The 25,470-nt window shown below is 39.5% G+C and overlaps 1 protein-coding gene across 5 annotated transcripts in view; it reads left to right on the forward strand.

Moving 5' to 3' along the window:
• The first annotated feature begins 2,294 nt into the window (after window positions 1–2,294).
• Window positions 2,295–25,470, forward strand: part of USH1C (USH1 protein network component harmonin) — a 46,852-nt gene continuing 23,676 nt past the window's right edge. For 2 of the 5 annotated variants that reach the window (XR_002273230.2, XM_019285187.3), the window contains exons 1-14: window positions 5,689–5,922; window positions 6,219–6,286; window positions 8,294–8,437; window positions 8,925–9,063; window positions 14,396–14,504; window positions 14,600–14,624; window positions 15,331–15,388; window positions 16,185–16,288; window positions 17,982–18,066; window positions 18,501–18,560; window positions 18,830–18,886; window positions 20,674–20,816; window positions 21,453–21,518; window positions 24,076–24,200. Coding sequence is in view for 4 of the 5 variants with exons in the window: in XM_019285187.3 (XP_019140732.1) it covers window positions 5,854–5,922; window positions 6,219–6,286; window positions 8,294–8,437; window positions 8,925–9,063; window positions 14,396–14,504; window positions 14,600–14,624; window positions 15,331–15,388; window positions 16,185–16,288; window positions 17,982–18,066; window positions 18,501–18,560; window positions 18,830–18,886; window positions 20,674–20,816; window positions 21,453–21,518; window positions 24,076–24,200 (1,252 nt within the window). In the remaining variant the exon portion in view is untranslated. Of the gene's footprint in view, window positions 2,376–5,665; window positions 5,923–6,218; window positions 6,292–8,293; window positions 8,438–8,924; window positions 9,064–14,395; window positions 14,505–14,599; window positions 14,625–15,330; window positions 15,389–16,184; window positions 16,289–17,981; window positions 18,067–18,500; window positions 18,561–18,829; window positions 18,887–20,673; window positions 20,817–21,452; window positions 21,519–24,075; window positions 24,201–25,470 lie in introns of those variants that run through there. The other 3 variants (XM_039553142.1, XM_019285176.3, XM_039553143.1) reach the window with 3 other exon arrangements.

The following is a 25,470-nucleotide window of genomic DNA, read 5'->3' on the forward strand; positions in this document are numbered from 1 at the left end:
TCCAGCCTCTACCTATGCCCCGAGCTCAGCCCACCCTCCCGGGCGGGGCGGCCGGGGGGTTTATCCGCACCCGCCCCCCGCCCCGAGCCCGGCCCTTCCCCAGCGCCCACCCCGGACACCGCCCCTCGCCCAGCAGCGGGGTCCGGCCCGGCCGGCCGCTCCCCCGCGATCGCCTGTCCCTCCCTGGCCGTGCCCGGCGCTGTGACCTCGCCGCCTCCACACGTTCACTTCCACTTTTCTGCCCTCCGGGGCTTTGCGAGACTGTTCGTGTGCCGGTGTGTCGGCAGCAGCAGCAGCAGCCGGGACAGCCGCTCTAAGCGCCCACTCCGAGGCGAGCGGAGCCGGGGCTGCTCCCACAGCTCCTGGGGATGAGCACGGACCGAGCGCGGCCCGGAGCCGCCCGCTCCTGCTGCAAATCTTGTCCGTGCTCAGCACGGAGCATTGGCCCCACTGAAACAGGTGTCAGGACTTGAATAGCGACAGACTTAAGTAAGACATACACTGAATGCAGCATGCAGCTAACCTGGACGGATGGTTTCCATATCTTCTGATAACTTTTTTTTGTTGTACTATAAATTCACACTCTGGAGCTCTCTGTGGAGCCTTTTCCATGTTTATTCCTCCTCTTTTTTCTTTCTTTTTTTCACCCCTTATGATTAAATTTGCTTCCTTCCATTATGTTCCTTCCCTTTTCTCTCCTCCTATCACTGTTACCTTTCCTCTGTTATTTTCCCTTTCCCATCTGCTGCTGTCTCTCTCCCCATCATTCTTCAGGTTTGCATATCTTATGACAGAAGCTTTAGAAGCTGCCCATACCAGGTGAGAAACTGTCTCAGATAAAAAGGGGCCTTTTCTGACTGCTTTGGGAAGTCTGTTAACAGTAAGTCATTAAAAAGATCTCTTTTCTGCCTTTGTAATTTGTCCCTGTGGATTGTGTTTCTTGTGTTTCATTTCTAATGAAATGATGGAAAACTAGTGATGTTTTCACTGAGAATTCTGTTCCCTCCTGTAAGTGTTGGAGGGAGAATGTGCATGAGAGAAAAGAATGTGAGGAATAAATGATATCCTTTAACTTTGACACAGCTTTTTCCAAACAACCCCAAACAGATTTTTAGAATTATGTGCTAGCCTCAGCCTATAGCAGAGCCAATCTGCTCTGAGTGCAGCATGTGCTTGGCGTTGGTGCACTTTCTCTGATCCAGGTTACATTAGTGGAAGTAGAGAAAGTAGATAAAAGCAACAGGAATCAAGTTACACCACACACACTTTAATGTATTTCTTTGCCTACTAAATGAGCTGCTCACTTTATTCATTTTCCGTTAATGCCACAAGTAGCAAAGGAGAGTTGAGGCTAATTTAGATGCAATTTGATTTCTTCCTAGGAAAGATTTCATTATCTAAAACTACTAATCAGTCATAATTGTACCATCTTTTAATGTGGTGCATTTGAAGCAATGAAGACTTCAGAACCATCTCATAAATTTCCTGATTATCCAGGAAACCCTGCTCTCTCTGGAGTTATGTGGTTAAAGGTGATTCTGCTTGGAGACCAAGAGACTTGGGTTAGCACGTCCTCCACTTGCCACCCTCCTGACTGCAGAAGTCTATGATTTTGTATTACAGTAGGGAAAGTGGGAGAAGAACCAGCTCAAGACAAAGTAGTATGAAAGAGATTAGTCTGAAATAGGTTCCTTTTCAGGTGCTCCGAGCTTGATTCTTCTGCAGTTACTCACAGCAGCCACGTCAGAGGTTCTATTTATAAGCAACAACACTCTTGTTAGTGGGAATGGCTGGGGGAAGTCAGATTTAGACACTGATGCATCAGCTTCACTCTGCTTACCTAAAAATAAAGAAGTTGAGATTATTTGCCATACAACAATTTATTGAAGCAAATTTTTCTCCTCGTTTGGGCTTAGATTTGTTTTGTTTTTAACCCGTGTGTTAGTATGCTTTAAATTCCACATCCTCGTGCTTTCCTTAACTATTGGGGTTAGTGACACGCATGCATACCTACAAATACAGGAGAGAAACTCGTATGGGAGCTCTGTGCCGTTAGAGGAGCACCAGAAGTAAAAATCAGCCCAGGTAGCACACCGCGGGGCGGGGGCCGTGTACGGACGGATGTTTAATGTACTTTTTCTTTCTCCACCGTTTCGGCCGCAAGCAGCCCAGGCCGGGGGTCGCAGGATGCTCAGCTGCTCATCCCCTGCGCTGTCGGGAATACTGGAGGGGGCGGCGGGCGCGCCTCCCACCGCCCCGGGGCGCGGCCTCGCCCGCGCAGCCGCCCCGCGCAGCGCCCGCACCCGCGCAGCGCCCGCGCCGCTCCCGCAGCCCGCACCATGGAGCGCCGCGTCGCCCGCGAGTTCCGGCACAAGGTGAGGCAGCGGGCACAGCCGGGGCCGCCTCCCCGGCAGCAGAGGCTGGGGCAGCGCAGCCCCCCTGGCCGGCCACGGCTCTGCCACGGCGGAGGAAGGGAGAAGCTCGGGGACTTTGCACTGCCCTGCCAATGGCGCGGGTGGCAGCCTCCGGGGAGGGGATGATGGGTGTAAAACCCTTAGAAAGAGAGGCAGGGAAGAGGAACGGTCCCCAATGCACGAGCTTTTACAGGGCTTGGTACAATTTATTTTTGTTTAATGCCCCGTTGCAGCCGGTGCCGTTCGGGGAGGCGCAGGGCAGGTGCTGGAGTGCGGGCGCTGGCGGTGCCCGCTCGGCCCTGGAGCGCCCAGCCGGGGCCCGGCCCGCTGCGGCTCCACCTTAACATTCCCCGGCGCAATTGTGCGTGTGCACTCATGGGCAAATGCACTTGATACATGGAGCGGCTCCGGCTGCCTGGCACCGTCCTTTTGTCGTTTACCCGGTTAAATAAGTGCTCGGCAGAGCGCGAAATTGTATGAGCGAAGAATGCTGAGAAAGCTCTAATTAAGGAAAGGAGGAGGAAAATAGTTTGCATGTGTAAAAGATGTTTTTGCCAAGCCGTTCAGGACTCTCTCAGATTAAAGTTTTCTGTAGTGTTTCGAGTTTTTTTGTTTGGTCTTTTTTTTTTTTTGTCAGCTGGGACACACAATTTCTGCAAAGTAATGTGATGTTTTATAGAAGTATTTGTCACCTGGTGATAAACACATTAACTAAAGGATTGTTAGGATGAATTAGAGGGACTGCAAAAAAAACCCACTGTATGTCAAAGCGGAGTTCAAAAACATTAAGGACCTGGGTATTCCATAGTAATGACTGTAGTCATCCAGCCCGTTGATTCTGCCTTGCTCCCTATTACTGTATAACTCGACAGTGGGTTGTGCAACATTTCTTCAGAGAGTCTGGTTTCTAGGTGGGTGGTTACTGTCTTGAACTTTAAACCTTCTCCCTTTCATTGCTGCTACAATTCATAAATCATTCAAGCCCCACCCCTGATAACGTAAGATGTATTGTCAGTGTTGCTGCAAACAGCTGCGATGCAGATATCAGTGACAACTTTATCTGAGTCAGAAGACATTGAAACAGGTCTTTCTTCATTTTCTATCCTCCTGCTTCTAGTGGCTTCTGTGGCATCTACAGTCTTGGATGCTTACTTTTTCTGTGACACACCGGTGAAGATGCTCAGCTACAGGATCTAAATTTCCTGAGTTAATGGCCACTTTCTTTATTTTCTTTTTTCTTAGTTTATTTTTTCTTAGCAATTTTGATCAGTTTCCCTATCAATCAAGCAGCAAAGTATGTAATATATGCAAATATATTGACCAGTTCTTCCCTTTCCTTCAATAGTTTTCTGAAATCTGTGTAGCTTAAATAGGACTTCATACTCTTCTTTGAAACCGGACAGATTGAGCTAGTGTTAACGTAGTGCGTTATTGTCGTTTGAACTTCTTCCACACCAAAAAGTGCTTTTTGCTCCCCACAGCTTCTATTCCACTGAATAAACTTTGGTAGACTTCTTGACAGACTTCTTCTTTTTTTTTTTTTTTTTTACTATGTAGGTGCAGATTTTGTGATGAGTTCTTACTAATTTCTATGAGAAACAGTGCAATCTATGTAGTGAGAAATAGAGCATAAGCAGCTCTTTGTATTCTAGGATCATAAATGATGCAACTACTGTGAAGACTCTTTAAATAATCACAGAGGGTTGAGTGTGGAAGGGCCACCTGGAGTTTGTCTGTCCCAACCCCCCATGCTCAGGGCCACCAAGAGCAGATTGTCCAGGGCTGTATCCAGATGGTTTTTCTTTAATATCCTTGGTTTAAAAGGTGTGAAAATCAGCTATCCCATGACTCTACAGTCATTTTCTCAAGAAATAGGTACTAAAATACTTCTGTGATCCAAGTTATACCATGTCACCACTGGTTTTTAAATTTTTTTTTTTAAGATGGTGGGGAGCATGATATTTTAGGATTAAAGAAATTAGAGTCAGCTTTTAGAAGCTCATGATAAGCCCAGGTAAATCAAATGTCTACAGTAAGACTCTGTCCTGAGGAGTTAAAGAATTAGGAAAATGGTAAGAGATGCAGGTGGCTATGATGCGGTGATAATTGGGGGAATAGAAGGCAGAAGGAGGAGAATGACCCATTAGTAGGGGTGGCCCAGGATGATGAACCCAGCTGTAGCATTCAGAATATATTAGAAATTGTGTGGGTGTTGGGTTTTGTCAGAGGATAAGGAAGTTGCTGGTGCAGGCTAAGTGCAGGAGTCGAACAGGAAGACTGACAGTTTTGTGAGAAGAAATAGCAGAATTTAGATGTGGCCCTCCATTTTCTGAGAGGAAATGGGGATGTATCCACCAGATAGCATACTGGAAGAAAAATGAAATGTTTTTACTCTTTGTTTTCCCCCTCAGGAGAAGAGATGATGATGATGGTTTTGCCCTTTGCTGTGCAGGGTTGATGCACTTAAACATTTAATGTTCTTTGTGGGACACTGCTCATACAGTATCTTAGCTAGCACTGGGGATTGAGCTCTCTATTTTACCTGTCAGGGAAGTGAAAAAATGGATGCTGGAATTAGTTTTATCTTGAGTTTTACCTTTACAATTAGCCTTGCGCAGTGTTGGTGAAGTTTTGACTTCAAACATTCTATTTCCTTTTAAGTCAGACTTTATCCTCTGTGTTTTGAAATTCACTGTGAATAAATTGGTTTACTCACTGGTGTTACTGTAAAGCAATCTTGACCTGCGTGTAGCTTTCTGGCCTTTAAGTGTTTTCAAAGTGTCTTTTTCCAGAGGAGACAAGTAACAGAAAACCACCTGTATGCGAAGTCTTGCTGGCTTTAGAGAGCCAAAAGGTACAAGTAATAGAAAACCACTGGTATGTGAATTCTTGCTGGCTTTTGAGAGCCAAGTGGGACAAAAGGAATATGAAGCATGTATTTAGTTTAGAACATAATACAAACCGTTGCAAACCTAGAAAGAAAGGGCCTTTCTTTAAGTATGCAAATTGCTTCTCAGTCTTCACATCACAGTAATATTACCCTTTAGGTCAGATGTAAATTGTTTTCCTAAACATCAGGCTTGTCCAGATGTAAAACTAATGTGATGTGACCTCTCACTACAAGTAAGATTAGTGGGGGGTCTCACTATCACTGAATATAAATTGAACTCCTCATGTAAGAATTCCGGTTTGATTTTCTTTTGCTTTAATTTACTGTAATTATCCAGGAGCAGGCATAGTAATATGACACTGGTTTAGGTAAAGGTACTATTAGTGGGGGAGGAAAGAATAACTAGCAAGTTCTATCAGTTAAGAGCTGGAGCAAAGAGGAGCAGAGGTGTAGCAGTTTGCATAACGCTATAAGTGAGCTCCTGAAATCGGTGGTTTGGATGACAGGACATAGATTATATCTCAGTGTGGTGGCTTTATCTGTGACAGCATGTGCTACATTAATGAGTGGCCAAAAAGGTTTCTGAAGACATTCATTCAACAGTACAGTGATTATCAGGTAAGACAAATGTGATATTGTTGTAATAATACTAATACTGAGGGGAGATCTAGCACACGGAATATATCAGTATTCACCACCTCTTCTAATGATTTGTAATACTAATTTTAGGAAGTCTTGTTGTAAGTGTGACATTTTGAGGTAATGCTTTGTTGCAAAAACATGTTTATCTTAAAAAAATTCTTTTTCCTTGATGAAATCTTTGCTCTATGGCTTAAGAATCTGTGAAAGTCTCTTATGTCCAGCATTTGTGGCTACTAAGTCAGAGATTAATGATAATGTCTTTGGGTTTTCAGGTCAATCTATTAATTGACAATGAAGCGGAGAAGGATTACCTTTATGATGTGCTGCGGATGTACCACCAGTAAGGTCTAGCTTTATAGATGTTCATGTAGAATTTTACTAATATTTTTAAATTTGAAAAATTTATATTCAGAATTTTAAGTAGTCTTTCTATATGCTACTAGGAATGTAGTTGAAATAAGAGGGTTTTGTCCCGTTTAATGAAATCTTGTGGTTTCACAGCATAACCTGCAGGCAAAGAAGGAGCATGTCTGTAATCACTTATACAGTTACTTTGGTTTTATGACTTGGCAGCTTTGTAAAAGCATTTGGTGGATTCATATTTGGGGGTGTGTGTAGGGAGGCTCCTGCATGATAGAACTGTTCTTGGGAAACAGGAAGAGAGCATTAATAAAATTCCTTAACATTTCCAAATAATGCTTATTGGATTAGTATTATTAATGCCACATGCACAAAGGTTTTCACTGACATCACTTTTCAAAGATTTTTTTGCTAACTTTTCAGATAACAATTTTGCAACTGTTTTTCAGAAAACTGGCAAAATTTAGTCTTGGAATCTGTTTGGCATGTTTAATGACTCTGGCTTATTACAAAGTGATGGTAAAAAATTGGTAAGGTGATAGGCCTATTACCAGTCCTTTTGCTGAACTGATTTCTACCACAGTTGCCTCAGACTTGTATCAATGAGAATGACACCAGCCTCTAAACCATTGTTTTTCAAAGAAGATGAGAATGTATTTTCCACTAATCATAGACAAGTGGCTCTGATAGACATTGTCTCCATTAATATCGTAATTAAAGCATCTCAGCTGAGTGAAATGTAGACGTTGCCACCTGGTGTTTGCACTGAGCTGGAGTTATGGGGGTATTCAGCTGCCTATCTGATTCAGTTTCACTCAGGTCTGTCTAATTGCTTTTCCATTCATAAAGACTGTTGTTTGGAAAGCCACTTGGTTCAGTAGATCTGAATTATTTAAAATGTTCTTGCAGTTACAAAATTAACAATGCATATGGCAACTTTTCTACAATTTCTAAAACTGCAGTGTCTTGGGCAAGATTTTCAATATCTCTGTGAACCTGTACTGATCACATATCACTTCCTGGGAATACATTATGAAATATCCCAGGGCAGAAATATGTGCAGTTGCTGTTGGAGCTAACACTTAATGTCTGCTTCACTGTGAATAGCATTTCCAGAAGTATTTGACCTCTAATCCCATATAGGTATTCCTGATCTGTATTTTCGCTGCCCATGCTTCAGAGAAGTTGCATGCCAGGAAATGTAAATTAAAAGAAAGGGAACAGCAAATAATACAGAGTAAGTTTAACTGGATATTTTATAGGAGTAGATCCAATGAACCTTAGCTGTTCCTCCACTCCTGCAGCTGTACAACGAAGTGTATTTTGGAACCTGTAACTATCTCCATGCTGACAGTTTCAAGGAGACCACTTTGCTTAGCTCTCATGAAAGAGATGTTCACAGCAGTTTAACTTCTGTAGGTTTTGTTAAGTAGTTGATCACCCTTCAAATCTGATTTTGAACAAAAATTGAAACTTAAACGAAGTCTTTGCTCTAGCTGCTGAATATTGTGATGATTTTTTTATTTCCTGGATTGAAGCAATTTTTCAGTCCTCTAAGTTCAGGAAAGGAAGGAGCTTGTAGCCTAGATTTATGTGCAAGGATTCCTAACTAGTGAAGAAAAACAATCTGGTTAGGCAAGTATGTCTAATCAGGAGAGTTATTTTCAAGCATTTCCATAAAATCTTGTGGGTACTCCAAAAATGAAATTGGAGATGTCGTCTATAAACATGATGTGCATGTCCATAAAGGATCAAGTGAATGTATAGAAGATGTCACATGTTTTGAAGCAAGTATTCTTTATTTTCAGAAGGTTTGCTTTCTCAGAGGCTATTTTGCTTTTGTCAAACCAGTATCTGCATAAATATCTTTTTTGGTAGCTTGAAAGAGCACGCAAACATTGAAGCCACATACACAACAACTTACCAAATGAAGCTTTTTCTTGATGTGTTGATTACTTGTGCTTGTTTTGTCGCTGTGTTTTTGCAGGTCTATGAATCTCCCAGTGCTTGTGGGGGACCTAAAACTGGTGATTAATGAACCAAGCAGGTTGCCTCTGTTCGATGCTATCCGCCCACTCATCCCATTAAAACACCAGGTGGAATATGATCAGCTTACACCCAAACGCTCACGGTAAGAGAATGCAGAACAGCAACAAAAAAAAAGGCAGCTAACTTAAATACAAGCAGGAAATACTGAGTATCCAGGTAAATTCAGAGTAAAATAGTGTTCATTTTGTAGAGCTGGGCATAGTTATTTTGCTTTTGCTATATTTCGTAGAGGTACAGCTGCCTGAAATTGTTTGCCAAGTAGTTTAATCTAGTAAAAGCAGGGTAAAGGAGTCAAAAACAATCTTTTCTCATTTTTCCTGCATTTAATAATTAAAAAAAAAACTCTCATAGCTCTAACCCTCTAAGAGCAGTTTCAGTGATTGCAAATGTCTTTTCTTATGAATAAACTTGATGGCTTTAGTTAACACACATCCATCCAAACTTCAGTCAACTTGCTTTTTTTAAATGCCTAAATTATATCAGAGAAAAATAGTGTCTAACTTTCATCTGAAACGTTGTTGAGAGAAGGTGTTATGCAGCTGAACACTCAATTGTTTCCATTTTTGCAGAAAGCTGAAAGAGGTGAGATTGGATCGTTTGAATCCTGAAGGGCTTGGATTAAGTGTAAGAGGTGGAGTGGAATTCAGCTGTGGCCTCTTCATCTCCCAGTTAGTTAAAGGAGGACAGGCAGACAATGCTGGACTTCAGGTAAGAAAATTATATTCATGTACTGTTAGGTGCTGAGGGTTGTTCTTTAACATTTAGAAATTGCTTTTGCTAAGGTGCTCTTTGTCTCTTCTAGTAGAATTCCTAAGATATATACGTCAATGCCATGGTAAATACTGTTATACCAGTTGTGAATCAAGTAATTAAAACTGTTCATTTTGTTGTTTTTAGTGATATGTAAACCTTTTTTTTTCCTTGTTTGGGATATGATAATTTTTGAAGGTTAAAGGTTTTTCTGGAATGTTTATACTTCATGAGTAGCAGCGGTTATATGTAAGCAGATGGAAAGAAAGATCTCTAGACTGTGGAAGTGTTTTAAGTTGCTAGGTTCTGATTAAATGTAGAACAGAGCATATAAATACTGAAAGTGTTAATTCCACCTTGCACTGATACAATTTGTGCAATTAAATGCTTACTTGAAGTTCATGTATAAATTGTGGGGGGTTTGCTTTATGCAATGGAAGAAAGAACGTATTTTTAACTATTCCTAGTGTCCTCTGTACTGCATAGAATTGCACTTCCTGTATTGAATTTTAGATACATGAACTTGCCAATAAGGTTGGCAAAAATAATTATGTAGAAACACTGCAATACTTGTGCAATTTGCACTAATGAAGTTTTGGGCGTTTGGTTTCTTTTTGGATGTGGCATTGCGGCATGTGCTTAGTGAGAAGTGAAGTGAGAAATTGCTGTGGCAAATGTCTGCATCTTTCTTTCAGACTTTGAATCTGATAAGGTGTATTAAAGGTCTGAGCTTGTGAGTGGAAAGGCGAATATGCCTTTCTACTTTTAATTTGTCAAGCCTGAATATTTGCTGAAAGTATTGATGGCTAAGGGTTATGTTTAATACTAGTTCAAAATATGTTAGACTGGCAAGATTCATTGCAGTGTTTAATTAGGCTAGCATGTTTTGTAGGTATGCTTCAGTATTATCCCACAACTCACTCAGATTAAAATCCTCTCAGAGTTTGCACTACAAAAGTTCATGTACCTCATCTACATTACACAGCAAGAATGGGAAGTGTACACAAGGGAGTTGCTCCTGGGCTGTGGTTAGCTCTGTGGAGAGATTCCATCTGCTTCCTTCCTCCTCTGCTAGAAACTTGAGAAAAAGACCGAGACCAGTCACTTATATGGCTTTTGTGACATCTGGAAAATACTGGAAAGCACTAATGATGCTGATCAATAAAGAGCTTAAACTGGCATGCTAGTACATAGATCTTAATGCACCGTTGCAGCTCTGCTTGTTTCAGACTAACATTTTCACATGATAATTGGATAAGGAGTTATGTTCAGCTGTTGTGCTCCAATAAGGATGCCAGTTTTCCTAGTTTCTCAGTAGACAAAAAAGCCCCATGGCTTTCTGTGACTGAGGTCATCGTGGTACACGTTGGTGTCAGTGAGTGGGATTGTGAAGGATCTTTGGGCTGGAGTGTACAAACTTTATTGCAACTCAGAACATGGTTAGTGTTTAGCAGGCAGAGTAGGTACAGTAAGGGGGAAGTATGTTTGACTGTGATTTTGTTAGGGTTAGATTTTATGAATTAATATGGGCAGATGGTGCTTTGCAGCTCCTGTGACTGCCTGGCTTCTGTTTTTTGATAGGTGGTGTTAAAGCTCAGCCTAAAGTGCCTGAATAATAGGTGGCACTAGGCACTTTCTGAACCTCACTGAATAACAAGACCTGACAGGCAGCCCATTGTTCTAAATTGCTGTCTCACAGTAAAGCCAACTGCTTCTGAAATTTCACCCACCTGCTTTATTTAACAAAATCTCTACACATTTTCTATCCCAAAAATGCTGTCTGAGAAAGGTATAATGATTTTCTATTGTACATCAGTTTTACATCCTGCTGCTTTTAAAATTTCCAGTCCAGATTGCATGATTTCTCCTTGAAGTACTTTCCAAGTCACATTAAAATGACCAAATAATAATGAAGGTTCTCTGTGGCACTTGTAGTTTTGACCCTTTTTTGACTACAGTTTCTCTAAAAGGCACAAGTGTTTTGTCCTTCCATTAAGAAATGGACTCCATCTTCCCCACCTCCCCCTCCACTGCTTTTTGATACTTGTGTGTGAGGATCCTGCTGAATACAAAGTGATTGGTGTGAATGATGAAAGTGGAAGAAGTACACAAAATGGGAAATTTGAAACAGTTGATGTTATTATATGAACCCCTTCAATTTCCTAGAAGCACTGAATATTATATTTCTCATGTTAAAAGTTACAAATAATAGGCATTTTACTTGAGAAAAGTTAGGTTTGCATCTTTTTTCTAAAAAGTCTGTCATCTCCCTGTTCGATAGGGAAAGGGGAAACTGTGATATAATACCAAAATAATTGTTACTGTTCTCTACTCAGTCCCACAGACTTTTATCTCTACAGCTCTGATTCATTAGGTTGGTATACAGTGATACCAGTACAAAAGTAACAAAATACATGAAAACAGCTATTAATTACCCCAGTATGAGACACCTTTATTCAGGAAAAGCTGTTCAAGTATCCTAAAGAGAAGCAGTTTGCTGTATGCCTATACATCTCCTGTAGTTCAACCTAGATTGGGTTATTTGTAAAGCCCCCTCAGTCATTGTCTGTCAGCAATATAAATGTTGTTAGGTTGAGTGAAGAGCATTGAGTTTCAGAAATTAGATGACAGTCTAGTAAAGAGGATTGTTGAAAATATCTGTATGGGAAAAGCTCATTTCCGTACTGGAGGGAAAAATAAAATGCTCTTGCGTGCATTTATAATTTTGTAAGTGCCTCTTGGGGAGATGAGAACAGATTTGACTCAGTGAATGCTGACATCCTCAGAACAACATGAGTTCTGCTGAAAAGAAGCCCCATGATGGCACTGCCATTTGCAGCCCTAAAACTGGGGGCTCCTGTGCATTAAGGCATTGGAGTCAGTAACAGAATGATAGGTGACCCTTTTAAAGGGTTGGGGTTGTGCAAACCCAGGCTCCATGGTCTGTTGTAGCCTGCATGATGTGGAAGATGTGAGTAAAGGGAGTATCTTAAACGAAACAAAAATCAAACAAACCCCCCCACCACCATCACATATGTAAAATCAACAGAAAAGGGATTGGGTGGATGGATGTGGTTTTGAATCTTTGGAACAAGTTGGTTAAATGAGTGACAGCAAGAGCTATCAGGGGTGTAACTCTAAACTGCAGACCCCATGTGCTTTTCTTGTCTGATTCTGTAGTTTTACCACAGGTTGTACGTTCAAAATCCTTCATTACTGACCTATTTCTGCTCTTATTAAAGGTTATTTTAAAAAATCCAACTGGCATGAATAAAAACTGTCAGGCTCTTAGGAGTGCAGGCCGTTGCCCTGGATGAGATTTTTTTGGATGCCCAGCAGAGGGAGCGGATGTCCCACTTGTCAGAGGCTAGGGACCACAGTCCTGTTTTGCCTCTGCGGGTGTGTTCCGTTCTGCAGGACAGTTTTCTTGGCTTTTGTAGCCTTCTCATGCTGTGCTGTGTCAGACAGAAATGTTCAGCTTCAGTGAAAAGGGTGACACAGGAGCTGGTAGAGTGGACATGTTGTTAATGTTTTGTGTAGTATTGCAGAGCATGAGACACTTCCCAGAAGAACTAGAAAAGCTTGTGAAAGAAATAAACAAGATACATTGCTGGGGTTTTGGGGGTTTTGTTTTTGTTTGGTTTTTTTTTTTTTTCAATTGGACAGATCGCAGTAGGAAGATTCAGTGGTCATTAGTACATAAGAAAAAAAGCAGAAGGTGACAGCATGCCCGATGTCCTGTCACCCAGTGTTGTGTCTCTGTGTGTGTTACAGCCTCTAGAACACAGGCTATATTGAGGAATTCCTACTTCCAGTTCCACTCACTCCTCTCATATAAAATGAAAGCACAGAGCCTATCAACAAAGTAATTGTAGGTTTGTTTTTTTTAATGAGCATGATAACGCATTCCACCCAAATTCAAATTCTGTTGAATAAAAATAGTTGCTTTAGCTTTGCTGAAACTTGAAATCAGCTTCACACAGATACCAGCATGGAAAACTTAAGCCTAAAATGGTATTTGGGAGCTTGACGCTTGAGTCTTTAAATGCAACATTTTAAGCAATCATAACTAGGGATAATGCTGCTGTGAAACCAGACACGTTTGTGAGGACGCACACAAAGTTTCATCAAGTAAGAAAAAAATCTCTTGCTGCCGATGTTGATGAGAAAAGTGTCATCAAATACATTTTACATAACAAATATTCACAGTACTTCAGAGGAAATGCTACTGGAGAGAAGTAAAGCCAAAGTATTTGGCTTTGTCGTTGTGGAGATCAGAGGTATAAGATGATACTGTTGATGGTTTTTTTTAAGGTAGTTTCCTGGTAATCATTTGTATATCTTATTGTGCAATGGGTGGATCTCCTTTGATAATGGAAGAAATCAAGAACTAATTTTCATACAGCCACGTCATGTGGTTCATGTCAAGTAAAAGTCTTTGCTTGTGGTGCTTTATCCAGGACCTGGCATTTTTCAGTGTAATCTTGAGCAGATAATAAGGCACTGCCCTAAATGAAGTGGGCAGTGTATTAAATCATTGATTCCTTTTCAGCCTGCCTGGATAAGAGGATCATTAGGCAGAGTTCATAGAAATTTGGAAATTTCTACTCCGGTCATCATAGCATATCAAATTTGGATTTATATTAGAGGAAGGGAAACTTTTTGATGTGTTCTGATAAATAAGATTTGACATTTTATAGAGGCGGCTGAAATCACCCTGTCTGCTCTACACTAGTAAATTGAACACTGCCAGGGATTGTCCTTGGGGTGCTGCCATTGGATTGCATAGTCCCCAAAAAAAGACAAAGGGGTAAAGTCCATTAAAATAATGCATTTTCTGAATCCAGAATCAGGCAAGATAAAAAGACCAAGTTTAGTTTTTATACATCAAAAATAGTTAAGAATGTATTTCAGAAAACATATGGTAAAAGCAAACTTTAAAAGCATAATACTTATGCTGAAGTATAAAAGAAGAAAACAATTCCAAAATTATTTGAATTAAAACACAGGGTCTTCTGTTTAAGGTAATCTGTGGAGTACAAATATGATCTATAGTAGAAAGTATTTATAAAATTGTTATTTGGCCATTAATTTGCTCTTTTGGTGTTTGGTATTAATTTAAAACAAATACAGGTAAGTCTGATCTGGACATTACCTGTAATTCAGAAAGTATTCACGAATCAACATTATCTAGCCTTTGCATCAAATTACTGCCAGATTGTATCTGATTCTAAAAACGTTTTAAAATGTTAACTCACAATTATTTTTTCTTCTCCCTTCCATTTGTGAGGTTGGAGATGAGATAGTGCGCATCAATGGATATTCCATTTCGTCATGCACACATGAAGAAGTCATAAACCTCATTCGTACAAAGAAAATCGTGTCCATAAAAGTTAGGTGTAAGTAACACAAAAAATCACCTCTGTCACAAAGATTGCTATTGATAGATTGCTGGTGGTCTGTAGAAACTTAACAGAATTTTTTTTTTTTTCAGATATTGGCATGATACCTGTGAAAAGGTAATGGCTTTTCATTTGAAAACAAGTTAGATTATTCATTTTCACACAGCCTCTTCTATCAAAAGAGTCAGTTTTTAATTATGAAAATGTGTGAATGCTGATTAAAATGTCTCATCCTTTTTAATGATCAGGCAGATGTCTTGCTTGACGAATCTGATTTTATACCGGTTGCCTACTTAAATGAACCAATTTCTGTTTCCTCATTTGTCATGAGCATCTCCTCAAAATTTAATTATCAATGCACCTAGTTTGATGGAGGGCTCCACTATTTCTCTGTGTATGTAGCATTTGATGATGGCCTAAGAGTTTAGAAAAATTTTAAATTGTTTTTCTCTTCCAATGTTTGTTGAAAAGCTGAATCTTTAAGCAGAATGTTTGAGAAATGTTAATGACAGGAGGTGTTGTTCTGCATAGACATTTGCGTAAGATGTTTGAGTGGTTATGGTTAGTTTTACAGTCTCTCTTAGAGTCTCCTAAAATGGTTTCACTTGAGAGGGCTTTATCAATTTTATATTCAACCCTTAGTAGCCCAAATAAGTGTACACTTGTTTGATGTTCTGCTTAAATTCCTGGAAAATAAACCAGATGTGAATGGTATCCAGAGAAAGTTGTGGATGCAGAATAGAAGGCCGCATTCCAAAGTAGCTGCTGGAATACATTGACATTTATTTTGTCCTATTATTTTAAATTATCTTTTTCCTTTCAGCTCAGCAGATGAACCCCTTAAATGGCAATATGTGGATCAATTTGTGTCAGACTCTGGGGTAAGAGGTCAATATTTTGTTAAATGTCTTCTGGGGAATCTGTAATGGCTCTGAAACACTTTCTCCTCTGACCTTTTTAGAGAAGCTATTGTATGCATTACTGTAATGCAGTATCTTGTTGAAAGTATTCTGTGAGAAACATCTTTTGTGATATGAAATGATTGTAGAGCTATTAGGTAAGGAAAGGGCAGGACACAAATGAAATTACTTTTGCTCATTAATTGGTACTTCATTTTGCTTGAGCTTATTAACTTCCCAGGCTGTAGTTCTACTGCATAAACCTTTATCAGATTATTTGGCCTATTTTAGGCATATTAGTGGAGGAATTACAACTTTGAATGCAAGTCACTTCTAAGGGTTGCAGAAGTGAAAAGAAATACCACAATTACTGTTCTTTTGCTTTCAGGAAGAAAGACTTAGTTAAATAGTGAGCCTTATCATGTATTTCTCCAGCCCTTTTGTCAGGGAACATCTAAATGATTATTTTGCCATATCACTTTCCTCTAATTTTCCTTCAACCTTTTCTGAAGACAAAGTTTGACTATTGAAATAATCTTCTCCAAATAGGTAAGTTCAGTCTTTCACTTCAGCCATGCAGCTCCACTGAAATAACCCTACTTCAGACTCATTTCCAGCAGGATAGGACCTTGGAGCCTTGAATAGGACCTTGAGTAGGACCTTCAATCTTATCTTGATGCTGGCTGGTATTCATCCTGGCTACATGAAATTTTATAGTTGTCTTGATACAAATTCAAGACAGAATTAACATCTCCAGCATTGTTTCTTCCCTCTGCAGGAAGGAAAGGGCAGTGTTGCTGGGCTTGCTTCTTCTGGAGGGAGAGACAATAAAGAGAAGAAAGTCTTCATTAGCTTGATTGGTACAAAAGGCATGGGATGCAGGTGGGTCACATTTTTTATTTAATGTCACTGTTTTTCAAATGAGACACTCAAGGCAGTTATTTCCATCCTTCTTTGATAAGATGTCAGGAAAATAAAGATCCATGCTGGATCAGGAAGGCTAACTGCAACAGCAGGATATCTGTGGCACATACTACATAGTTTTAGGCAAAGTGTAAGTACCTGTGTTAAAAGTTCAGTTATAAAGGAAAAATCTTTTAAATTTAAGAATAAGAGCAGACTGAAAGTGCCTTAGTACAAGTTGCAGTGGAATTGGATCTTTTAAATGCTTTTACATTTTTAAATACTTAAAAATTCTGCTCAGTGATGTGGCAAATTCCAGCACTATCCACTGTCAGGTTCACTCCCTGCCCTTAGAGTGCTTTCTCTGACCCTTTTCAGAACTAAAACACCATCCAGTTCCTAAAATTAATGTTGAATTTGGAAGAGATTTTAGAATAATGATTCTGGGGTTCTTGGACTCCTGTCCTTGCAATACTTACAGAGGTTTTGGAGTAGAAGGGATATTGTAGGATTTCTTCTATAGAAATATAGAGTTGAAATTATTAGGACTTTTCTCTCCTGTAATTTGGAGGATGTAAAGATTTTTTTTTTTTAATTATTTTACAAGCCTGGAGGAGTGGCTCAGCATGACTAAAAGTAGTTTCTGTGTTTGGGCCCAGCTTAGATGGCAGCTTAAAGTTCCTGAGCTAGATGTTGGCCTCTGGATGAAACATCCTTCTTGCTTCTATTAAATAATCCTAAGAAAATAACACTGTTTTGTACATACAGTATCTTGAAGTTCAGTGAACAATTGGTAATTCTTCATTGTGTTACTTTCTTGCTTTTGAATCTCATTAGTCCTGGTCCTTTAGACAGTGTAGGTCAGCATACATATAAGTTTCAGCATGTAAGGTGAGATACAGAAGTGCCGGCGTTTTCATTGACAAATGGGACAGGGAGCCTGGACAGGCATTCCTGGAGCCTCATATTATTTTATTCCATTATCAGTCTCACAGACAGAGTTGAGACAGAGATGGCACAAAGCTCACACTGTCCCAGACATCCAAAGACTTCCTGGTTACAGAGCATTCCTAAAAGCTTCTTAGCCAATTATCATGCTTCTAAAAGTTACAGACAACTGTTTTAACTAATCTACAGCAGCACACATACATCTGTTGTACACAATATTCGGTTGTTATACCTTATATAAGAACACACAATATTCCATTATTAAGCTTAAACTTATCTATCTTGCTAAGCATATTTTTTGCAACTTCTAAACCTATCTCAGCCAAACCTAAAAACCCTAACCATTGTTTTAATGTCCTTGCTTGTTATATAATTGTATCTTTAAGTTTTCGCAGCCAAAGCTGATCCCTAGACTCTTCTGCTTTATTCCTGAAACCTGCTTTTTTCTCACACCTAAAGCTTTTCCACCTTTTGTGTTTCCCCACACAGAAGCTTGAATATTTTTATTTTCACTTTTTCTTTAAAACCAGTTTTGTGGTGTATAGAAAAATAGGATGATATACCCTGTGTACTGGCAAGTTTTGGTGTTTGTTTCAGAGTTGGCTAATATCATAAATATTCTTTAATCAAAAACAAGTTACAACTGTATTACACTGTATTATTCCATGAATTTTATTCCATAAATATTATTCTATTAATGTCTGGAGTTTTTTTACATTTCCAGTATTTCCAGTGGTCCAACACAAAAACCAGGCATTTTTATCAGCAATGTTAAGCCGGGCTCTCTTTCAGCAGAGGTGGGCTTAGAGGTAAGTTTGCCACCTCCAAGGTAGGTACCACAAGGAATTCTTGGTTTGTATTCACAACTTCTAGGATTCTGAATCTCTCTAAAGCACTAGCTGTGTTGGTATTATTGTTTGGTGGGGGGTTCTTTCCCATGGGAAAGAAATACCTTATGGTTACATTTTAAATTAAGGTAGTTTCCTAAAATTTTAAGAACATGATTGACCTGGATCAGACCAATATTCTTTCAAGCTCAGGATTTGATCCCAAGCAGTGGCAATAGGAGATCCAAGGGTAGGAGGATGTGCAAGCCTGGCCAGTTTCCAGTCTGTTTCCCTTGCACTCTGCTGGTACCTGTGATCGTTGTATGAAGGATGTTAGAGAGCACCTCTCTTTCTGTTTTCACTTAATGTATGTAGTAACTTAGCATCTGTACTAAAATTTGCATTAATTTCTTTAGGTTGGCGACCAGATTGTTGAGGTGAATGGTGTGGACTTCTCTAATGTGGATCATAAAGAGGTAAAGTCAAGTCCTCTTAATTCTCTGAAGTTGTAGTTGACAGTTTACTTAATATCTGTCCTTCTTCCCTGTGCACAAAAAGTATGTTTTGATACTGGGCTACTGACTCAAGGGGTTGTGTACCGAACATGGGAATTTGAAGATTTGCATACCTACCACCCTATTTAGTTGTGGAGATTCCAGCCTGGGCAACCAGCATTTTTCATCCAATATATACTGGCCTTTTATCACTTCATTCACACTGATTTTTGTTTTGTTTTAATTTGCAGGCTGTCAGAGTGCTCAAGAGTAGTCGTACTTTGACTATCTCTGTGGTAGCAGGCGCTGTAAGTAGTGTATTTTTTAAAGCAGAACATTTGTGAAAATTACTCTGTGGGCAAATAAATGATAAAAATAAATGGTTAAAAACAAAAGCTGTGTTTCTTTATAAGATCTATACCTCTGTCAAACCAGGACAGTTTTGAGTGGCTTTTGCTTATCTCATACTACACAAAGTATTCTCAAAACAGTTTCATAATTGTGAGCCAATGCAAAACCGTTCCCTTGACAAGGAATGGAAATTAACTTTATCCTAATGGTTCCTCATGTTTGAGAGCTTCTGTTCTAACAGATATCTCCTGAAACATGAAAGTTGGATTGGGGACAAATAATTTTTAATCCTGACTAGCGGATGCCTAAGTCTTATTCCAAATTAGTTCCTTTTGTAACTGTTTATCTGATCTCATTAGCGTATTGACACATTGAAAATTGCTCAGTTTTTCATTCCCGCTGTTCTGTTCAGCAGAACTATAAGCCTTTGGGGCCTGATCTAAAACCAGATGAAATTAATTAAATCTTCCCTCTGACTTCAGTGTGACTTTCAATAAATTTTTTAATTTTTTTACTGCTTTAATCCTTCTTATAGCAAAGTGCACAGTTATATACAAGAGGATAATAAAGTTCCATAGACTAATAAAAGACTGTTTTCTAATTGCCTTGCAACTGACTTAAATAGGGGGAAAAAAAGATTTAATAAGTCACTTCAGCTGCTTCCTAAGGGCGTATGTGTACTGTGTAGCTACATTAAGGAATTAATGGTTTATTTCATCTACTCTTATAGTAACAAAAGATGAAGCTGTCCAAAGGCACTGTAGACATTGTTTAAACAAAAGCTCTGGGCTAGTTGATTAAGCTCCAGGAATTCAACATCCTGAGGACTTCGTTTCAACTCCCAGTTATGTTAACAACTGTTAAAAATATGAGATCTACCTCAGCATGCATCACTGGGGTGGTATCCTTAAAATGGCAAATTGTTGCTATGGAACTCTTCTGTTCCTCACTCCTTCACCTTGCATGTCTCTCCTCAGTACACGTCTTTGTCTGGAGAACAGATAGCAAAAGGAAACAGTTTCCCTACCATGATGCAAAGGCATTCTTCGGTGCCTGGTTTTGTTCAAGATGTCTATTTTGTGCTTTAGAGACAGGAAAAATCCTACCTTCCTAATTAACATGGGATTTTAATTTCAGAAATAAAAATTAGATTAATGTTATCAAAGGGTTCTGCCTATAGCACAATGGAAATATCTTTCTTGAACAGAAAATAGTGCTGGTGCCTTAATTGTAAAGCAAATGAAACAGGGACAAAACCAACTGTAATACGTAAACTATACAGTGTATGGGGGATGTACATTCCCTGTGTTTGGGTTTCCTGAATGATGACACATTTCTGCAGCAACTAGGGATTAAAACACAGTAACTGTGTAGTTGTCTTCAAACTGGGAGTCATTCACTGTTCTGTTCTCTGGCATTTCATTGCTCAGTGAGATTTCAAGAAAGTATAATGTGAAGTTTTTTCTGGGTGACACACTGAGCACGTATTTGGCATGACCCTTACAGTGCTGTTGCTGACTTCAGTAGTTGCAACCTCTTCTGAGGTGTTTAGCACATAATAACTTAGAGGCTGAAAGTAGAATAGCTCCTTGGAGTAAGCAGTCAGATCTTTGAGGATCTTTTGGGGTGTGTTCCTCAGGAAGAGCGATGTAAGGAAATGGCAGATGTGCTACTGTGTAGCTGGGTTTTAATTATTTCCATGAGATATTTTCATGACTGATTTGGGTGGTGGTTTTGATTCCAGGGAAAGGAGCTGTTCATGACTGAAGAAGAGAGGCAAAGAGAAGCATATCTCCGTGAGCAGGAACGCCAGGAGTTAATGCATCAGAAGCGGCTTGCGCTGGAGACCAACAAAATCATCAAAGAGCAGCAAGAGAAAGAGAGATTGTAAGAGCTCTCTACAGGACAGTCTGAAAAATTTAGCTTGGATTTGGAGAGGGCACAGAAGACAGGAGCACATGATTATTTCTGTGATGCTTCTCACAGAAGTGAGAAGATTCTGAACTTAGAGAACTCTGTTTTGCTGTTGCAGAGTCTCTGTTCATAAAATGTTTATCCTGTGTTGCTCTTGATGTTCTGGGCTTTCAGAGCTGATATCGTTCAAAGCCATGCTGAGTAGAAGGGTCATTCTGCTCCCTGACTGTCGTACCCCAATGATTCAGTGTGATATTCATTATTTTCCTGATGCTATCCACTCATGTTTTATTTTTAGCAAGACAGTTAGAAATTTTATACTCATAAAAAAACCACACTATAGACCTGTCTCAGAAGGAGGTATTGACTTAGAGAATTAAGTAGGTGATAATGCTCTTATTATGCAGGTGGTCAGGAATGTCCTCAGGGTTCCTATGAAACCATACTGAAACCTTGGTATCTTAGTGATGACTTTTAAAAAGGAGTGTTTTCCCCCAATACATATATATTTACTGTTTATGTCTTTGACTAAATGCTGACACACTTTGTTCAGGTTCTTACTCAGAAAATACTATTTTTATCATGGTGTCCTAATTCCTCTTATTATAGAAGAAAGCTGGAGATTTCCCAGAAGGCTGCAGAGGAGGAAGAGAGATACCGCAGAGAAATAGAGCAGTGAGTAAAAACCTTACACAGGCAGTGTGCCACCTGGAAAAGGGTGCTTGTGTATTAGGTCTGGCTGGAAACCTTCTGCATGTTCCTTTCAAATAAAATTGTGTAGTATTTCCATTTAGCTAAATGTAGGATCCGATACAGATCAGTAAGTACATGACTGTTAGAGAATAGGAAACTGTTCTGAAAATCAGCACCTTGAAAACATGAGGCTTATGACAATAATAAATTCAATGTAAAGTTGAAGTAGAGCACTTATTTTAAAAATGTTATTAATATATAGAGAAACTTAAGATTAAGGAAGTTCTGTGTCTTAGAACTTGCTTACTCTGTTGTCACTGAAACACTACATTTAATTGTAACAGAAAAAAATAGTACTTTTAAGAAACAGATCAGTACTATATTTGTAACTTAAGCATTCTTTTACATTTGGAAGTTTGAAATTAATCAGTTGTTATCACAATAATTAACTTCCCTTCTAAATGATGGAGGGAAATTGCATGAAAATGAAAGTAGCACAATAATACCTGTTTTGATTCAGCCCTTTAGGACTAAGATTGGCCCTCAAGTCTTCAGCTTTGCCCCTTTGACATATTGAAGGGGTTTTAATTCATTTAATTCACTTAAGTTCCTTCTCATGTACCTGTATTAGCTAAAATTTTCTGATAGAAAAAGTGCAGGGATTTCTGAATTTCCAAGGTGCAAAAAGAAATATATTCTTCAGCTGTCACAAGAGAAAAATCTTCTGACAGTCCTGCTGTGGGCTCTACTGCAGCACATGGATGAATTCTTGTGCATTTCCCTTTTCTGATACCAGGGAATTGGTGACATCCTGTTCTTTATTGTGGCCTTCTACAGAAGTTCCTGCAATAGCCAAAAGCTGCTATAAAAGCAGGCCATCACATGTGAAGGATGATTCTGTTCTCCCAGTCTAGATTGCCTCTCTGTTATAATGGATGTTGGATGTCTGCCATGTTCTTCTGCACTAAGAGCATCTTTACTCACTCAGGGAGGGCTTTCATGCCTTGAGGGCTGCTCAGTGTAAGGTCTAACACAGCTTTATACTTCCTTGTAATTTTCAAGTGTCGCTCAAGCACTTTTAAGCTTTTCCATATCACAGTCCGAACAGTTAAGTCAGTGTCAATCTCCTGGGTGAGGAGGAGGGAGAATGGTACTAGAGGAAAAAAGGTGAAATTAAAAGCTGAGATTTCATGAGCAATTGTGACAGGCTAAAATACATTGTTTTTCTGTATTAATAGTTTGTAAGGATCATGCCTTACCTTCCTTTAAAAATCCTTTCTGCAGGAATTCATTGTGTAAAGTCACTGTGCCCTATTTTGGTATCTTAGATTTGAAAACATTTCAAATGTGCCTGAATGGCAGAGGTCCCTAACTCTGTGTACTGCAAGTTGCATTGTAACACCATCTTTTTTTAATTAAAATGAAATGAAACAACATTCTGTCCGTTGTTCCCTGACAATGCCTCTAAATTTAAATAGTGAGCTCAGCTGAAGATTTAAGAGTGTTTTGACTCCATGTGAATATTTTTTCAATTTGTTTTAGCTAATTTAGAGATGCAAAAGATAATCCAAGTATAAATAGCATCATATATATCTAAGACCTGGTAAATTTTGGCACCACATTATCCTTTCAAGGCCAGCTATAGTCAAGAATAGATCTTGGATCACTTAAGGCTACATATATGAAGCTACATGTTATTAGGTTATTCGGCATCTCTGCTGTGACCTACTTGGTGCTTGCTGTTTTTTGGTTTGAAATGTCCTTTTTTCTGATCATCATGCCATTCTAGGTACCTCCTTGGTACTTTACTTGTTTTGCATGCTCTTTTCCTGAAGTGTGCCGCTCTCTGCACCACCCCCATCCTCTATCTCTACTTATCTATTCCCCTCTCATCTCTTTTATTCTTTTTTTCCCTTTTTTTCCCTAGAATAAGAAATTTCTATTTCTTATTGGTTCATGTTTCAGCAGTATTTAATTCTTTTTGGGAAGAGTCACTTTTTATGGCAACCTAGGACTATGTGTTTAGGAAGCAATCATCAAAATAGATTTAAGCTATAGAAGGAAGACACACACCTTTTAGGTATAATTTTCCATTGTGACATCTGATTTGGGTGTATGGTAGATGTTCTGTCCCTCAGTGTTTTAGTTAAAACTGACTTTTTCTAACAGGTAATTCCAGTTGTAAAAATGAAAAATTACTAGGTGAGAGATTTTTTTTTTACTTCATTTAAGGTGACAGTACTGTAGTGTATCATTCATGGCTTAGCATCTGTGCACGTGTTTATATAACTGGCCTTATAAGTCTCAATATTAATCAAGAATATCTTACTCAGTTACACTGTATTTTTCAAATTATCTTAGTAGCTTAGTAAATGAAACGGATTGATGAAAGGAATTTGGTTATGAGGAAAGAGCAGTTTATTATGCCTTATATTAAAGAGAAAAAACAAATACGCTGAAAAATTATGACGGTAATCTGATATATATTGATGCTGTTGTTTTTGCACTCTGAATGTGTAACTGCATTTGCTTCTTCTAGGATAACAGCAGAGGAAGAGAAATTTAAAAAGGAGTGGGAAGAAGACTGGGGTCCTAAAGAACCACCCAAGTCTCTAAAAACTGTAACTGCAGACGTGCACTCTGCCCCTCGTTCCAAACACAAAAGTAAGTAATTGATTTCAGCCTGCCTCCTTGTGTTTGTGTCAGACACGTCCCTGAGCTGTATGGAATATATCACCAGTTTGTCTCCAAGCCAAGCTAGCTATGAATGGTTATTTTCAGAAGGCTGGAAGCATACCATTAATTTAATAACTCTTGTTTAACAGGTACCTATCTTGCAAAATCTAGATCCACTCAAATAGTCATGGTTTTTAACAAGCAGTAGCAGCAGAAAAAGCAAAAAGAATGAAGCTTGCTAAGAAATTTTCTGAAGCATCAGCCTCTTTATCTTGGGGGTTTGGTGCATTGTTTTCCATGTTGTTTTTGTTCAGTGTTTGCTTGACAATCTTTTCAAAGTTTGGGTTGGAAGGGATGTTAAAGATCACCTTGTTCCAATTCCCTGCCATGGGTGGGGACACCTTCCACTAAACCAGGTTGTTCAGAGCCCCATCCAGAACTGGCCTTGAATACTTCCAGGGATGGGACATCCACCACCTACCCTGGGCAACCTGTTCCAGTGCCTCACAGTAAAGAATTTCTTCTTAGTATCTAATCTAAATCTATCCTCTTTTAGTTTCAAGCCATTCCCCCTTGTCCTGTCACTATATGCCCTTTTAAAAAGTTCCTTTTCAGTTTTCTGGTAGCCCCTTTTAGGTACCGGAAGGCTGCTCTAAGGTCTCCCCACAGCCTTCTCTTCTCCAGGCTGAACAGCCCAACTCCCTCAGCCTTTCCTCATAGGAGAAGTGCTCCAGCCTTCTGATCATCTTCATGGCCGTCTGCTGGACCCATTCCAGCAGGTCCACATCCATCTTATTTTGGGAGCCCCAGAGCTGGATGCAGCACTCCAGGTGGGGTCTCGTTGAAGTGGAGTAGAGGGGTAGAATTCCCTGCCCTGCTGCCCACACTGCTCTTGATGCAGCCTAGGATGCTGCTGGCTTTCTGACTTACAGGTCTGGAGGGAATCAAGAGAGTTGGAGCTTAGTTGGCAGTTAAGAAGCTAAATTGGAATCTACAAATTGTATGTGGAGAATGTACTAAAATTGTATTGTACAAAGAAAAACGTGGAAAGTGCTTGTTGCATAATTTATAGGAGATCTGGGCTGATTCCTAACCTGATGTTATTTTATTACATTATTTTGTGTGTGACTTTGGGAAAGTCTGCTGATGGTTCCATTACAGGAAAAGCTACCCAAGCTCTGCAGGCTTCTCTTCATCACAGAGCAGACTAATTGTCCACATGTAGATTCTAACTGCTCTTCAGGGCTGGAGGAGGTTG

Source organism: Corvus cornix, chromosome 5, assembly GCF_000738735.6.
Source record: "Corvus cornix cornix isolate S_Up_H32 chromosome 5, ASM73873v5, whole genome shotgun sequence".
NCBI lineage: Eukaryota > Metazoa > Chordata > Aves > Passeriformes > Corvidae > Corvus > Corvus cornix.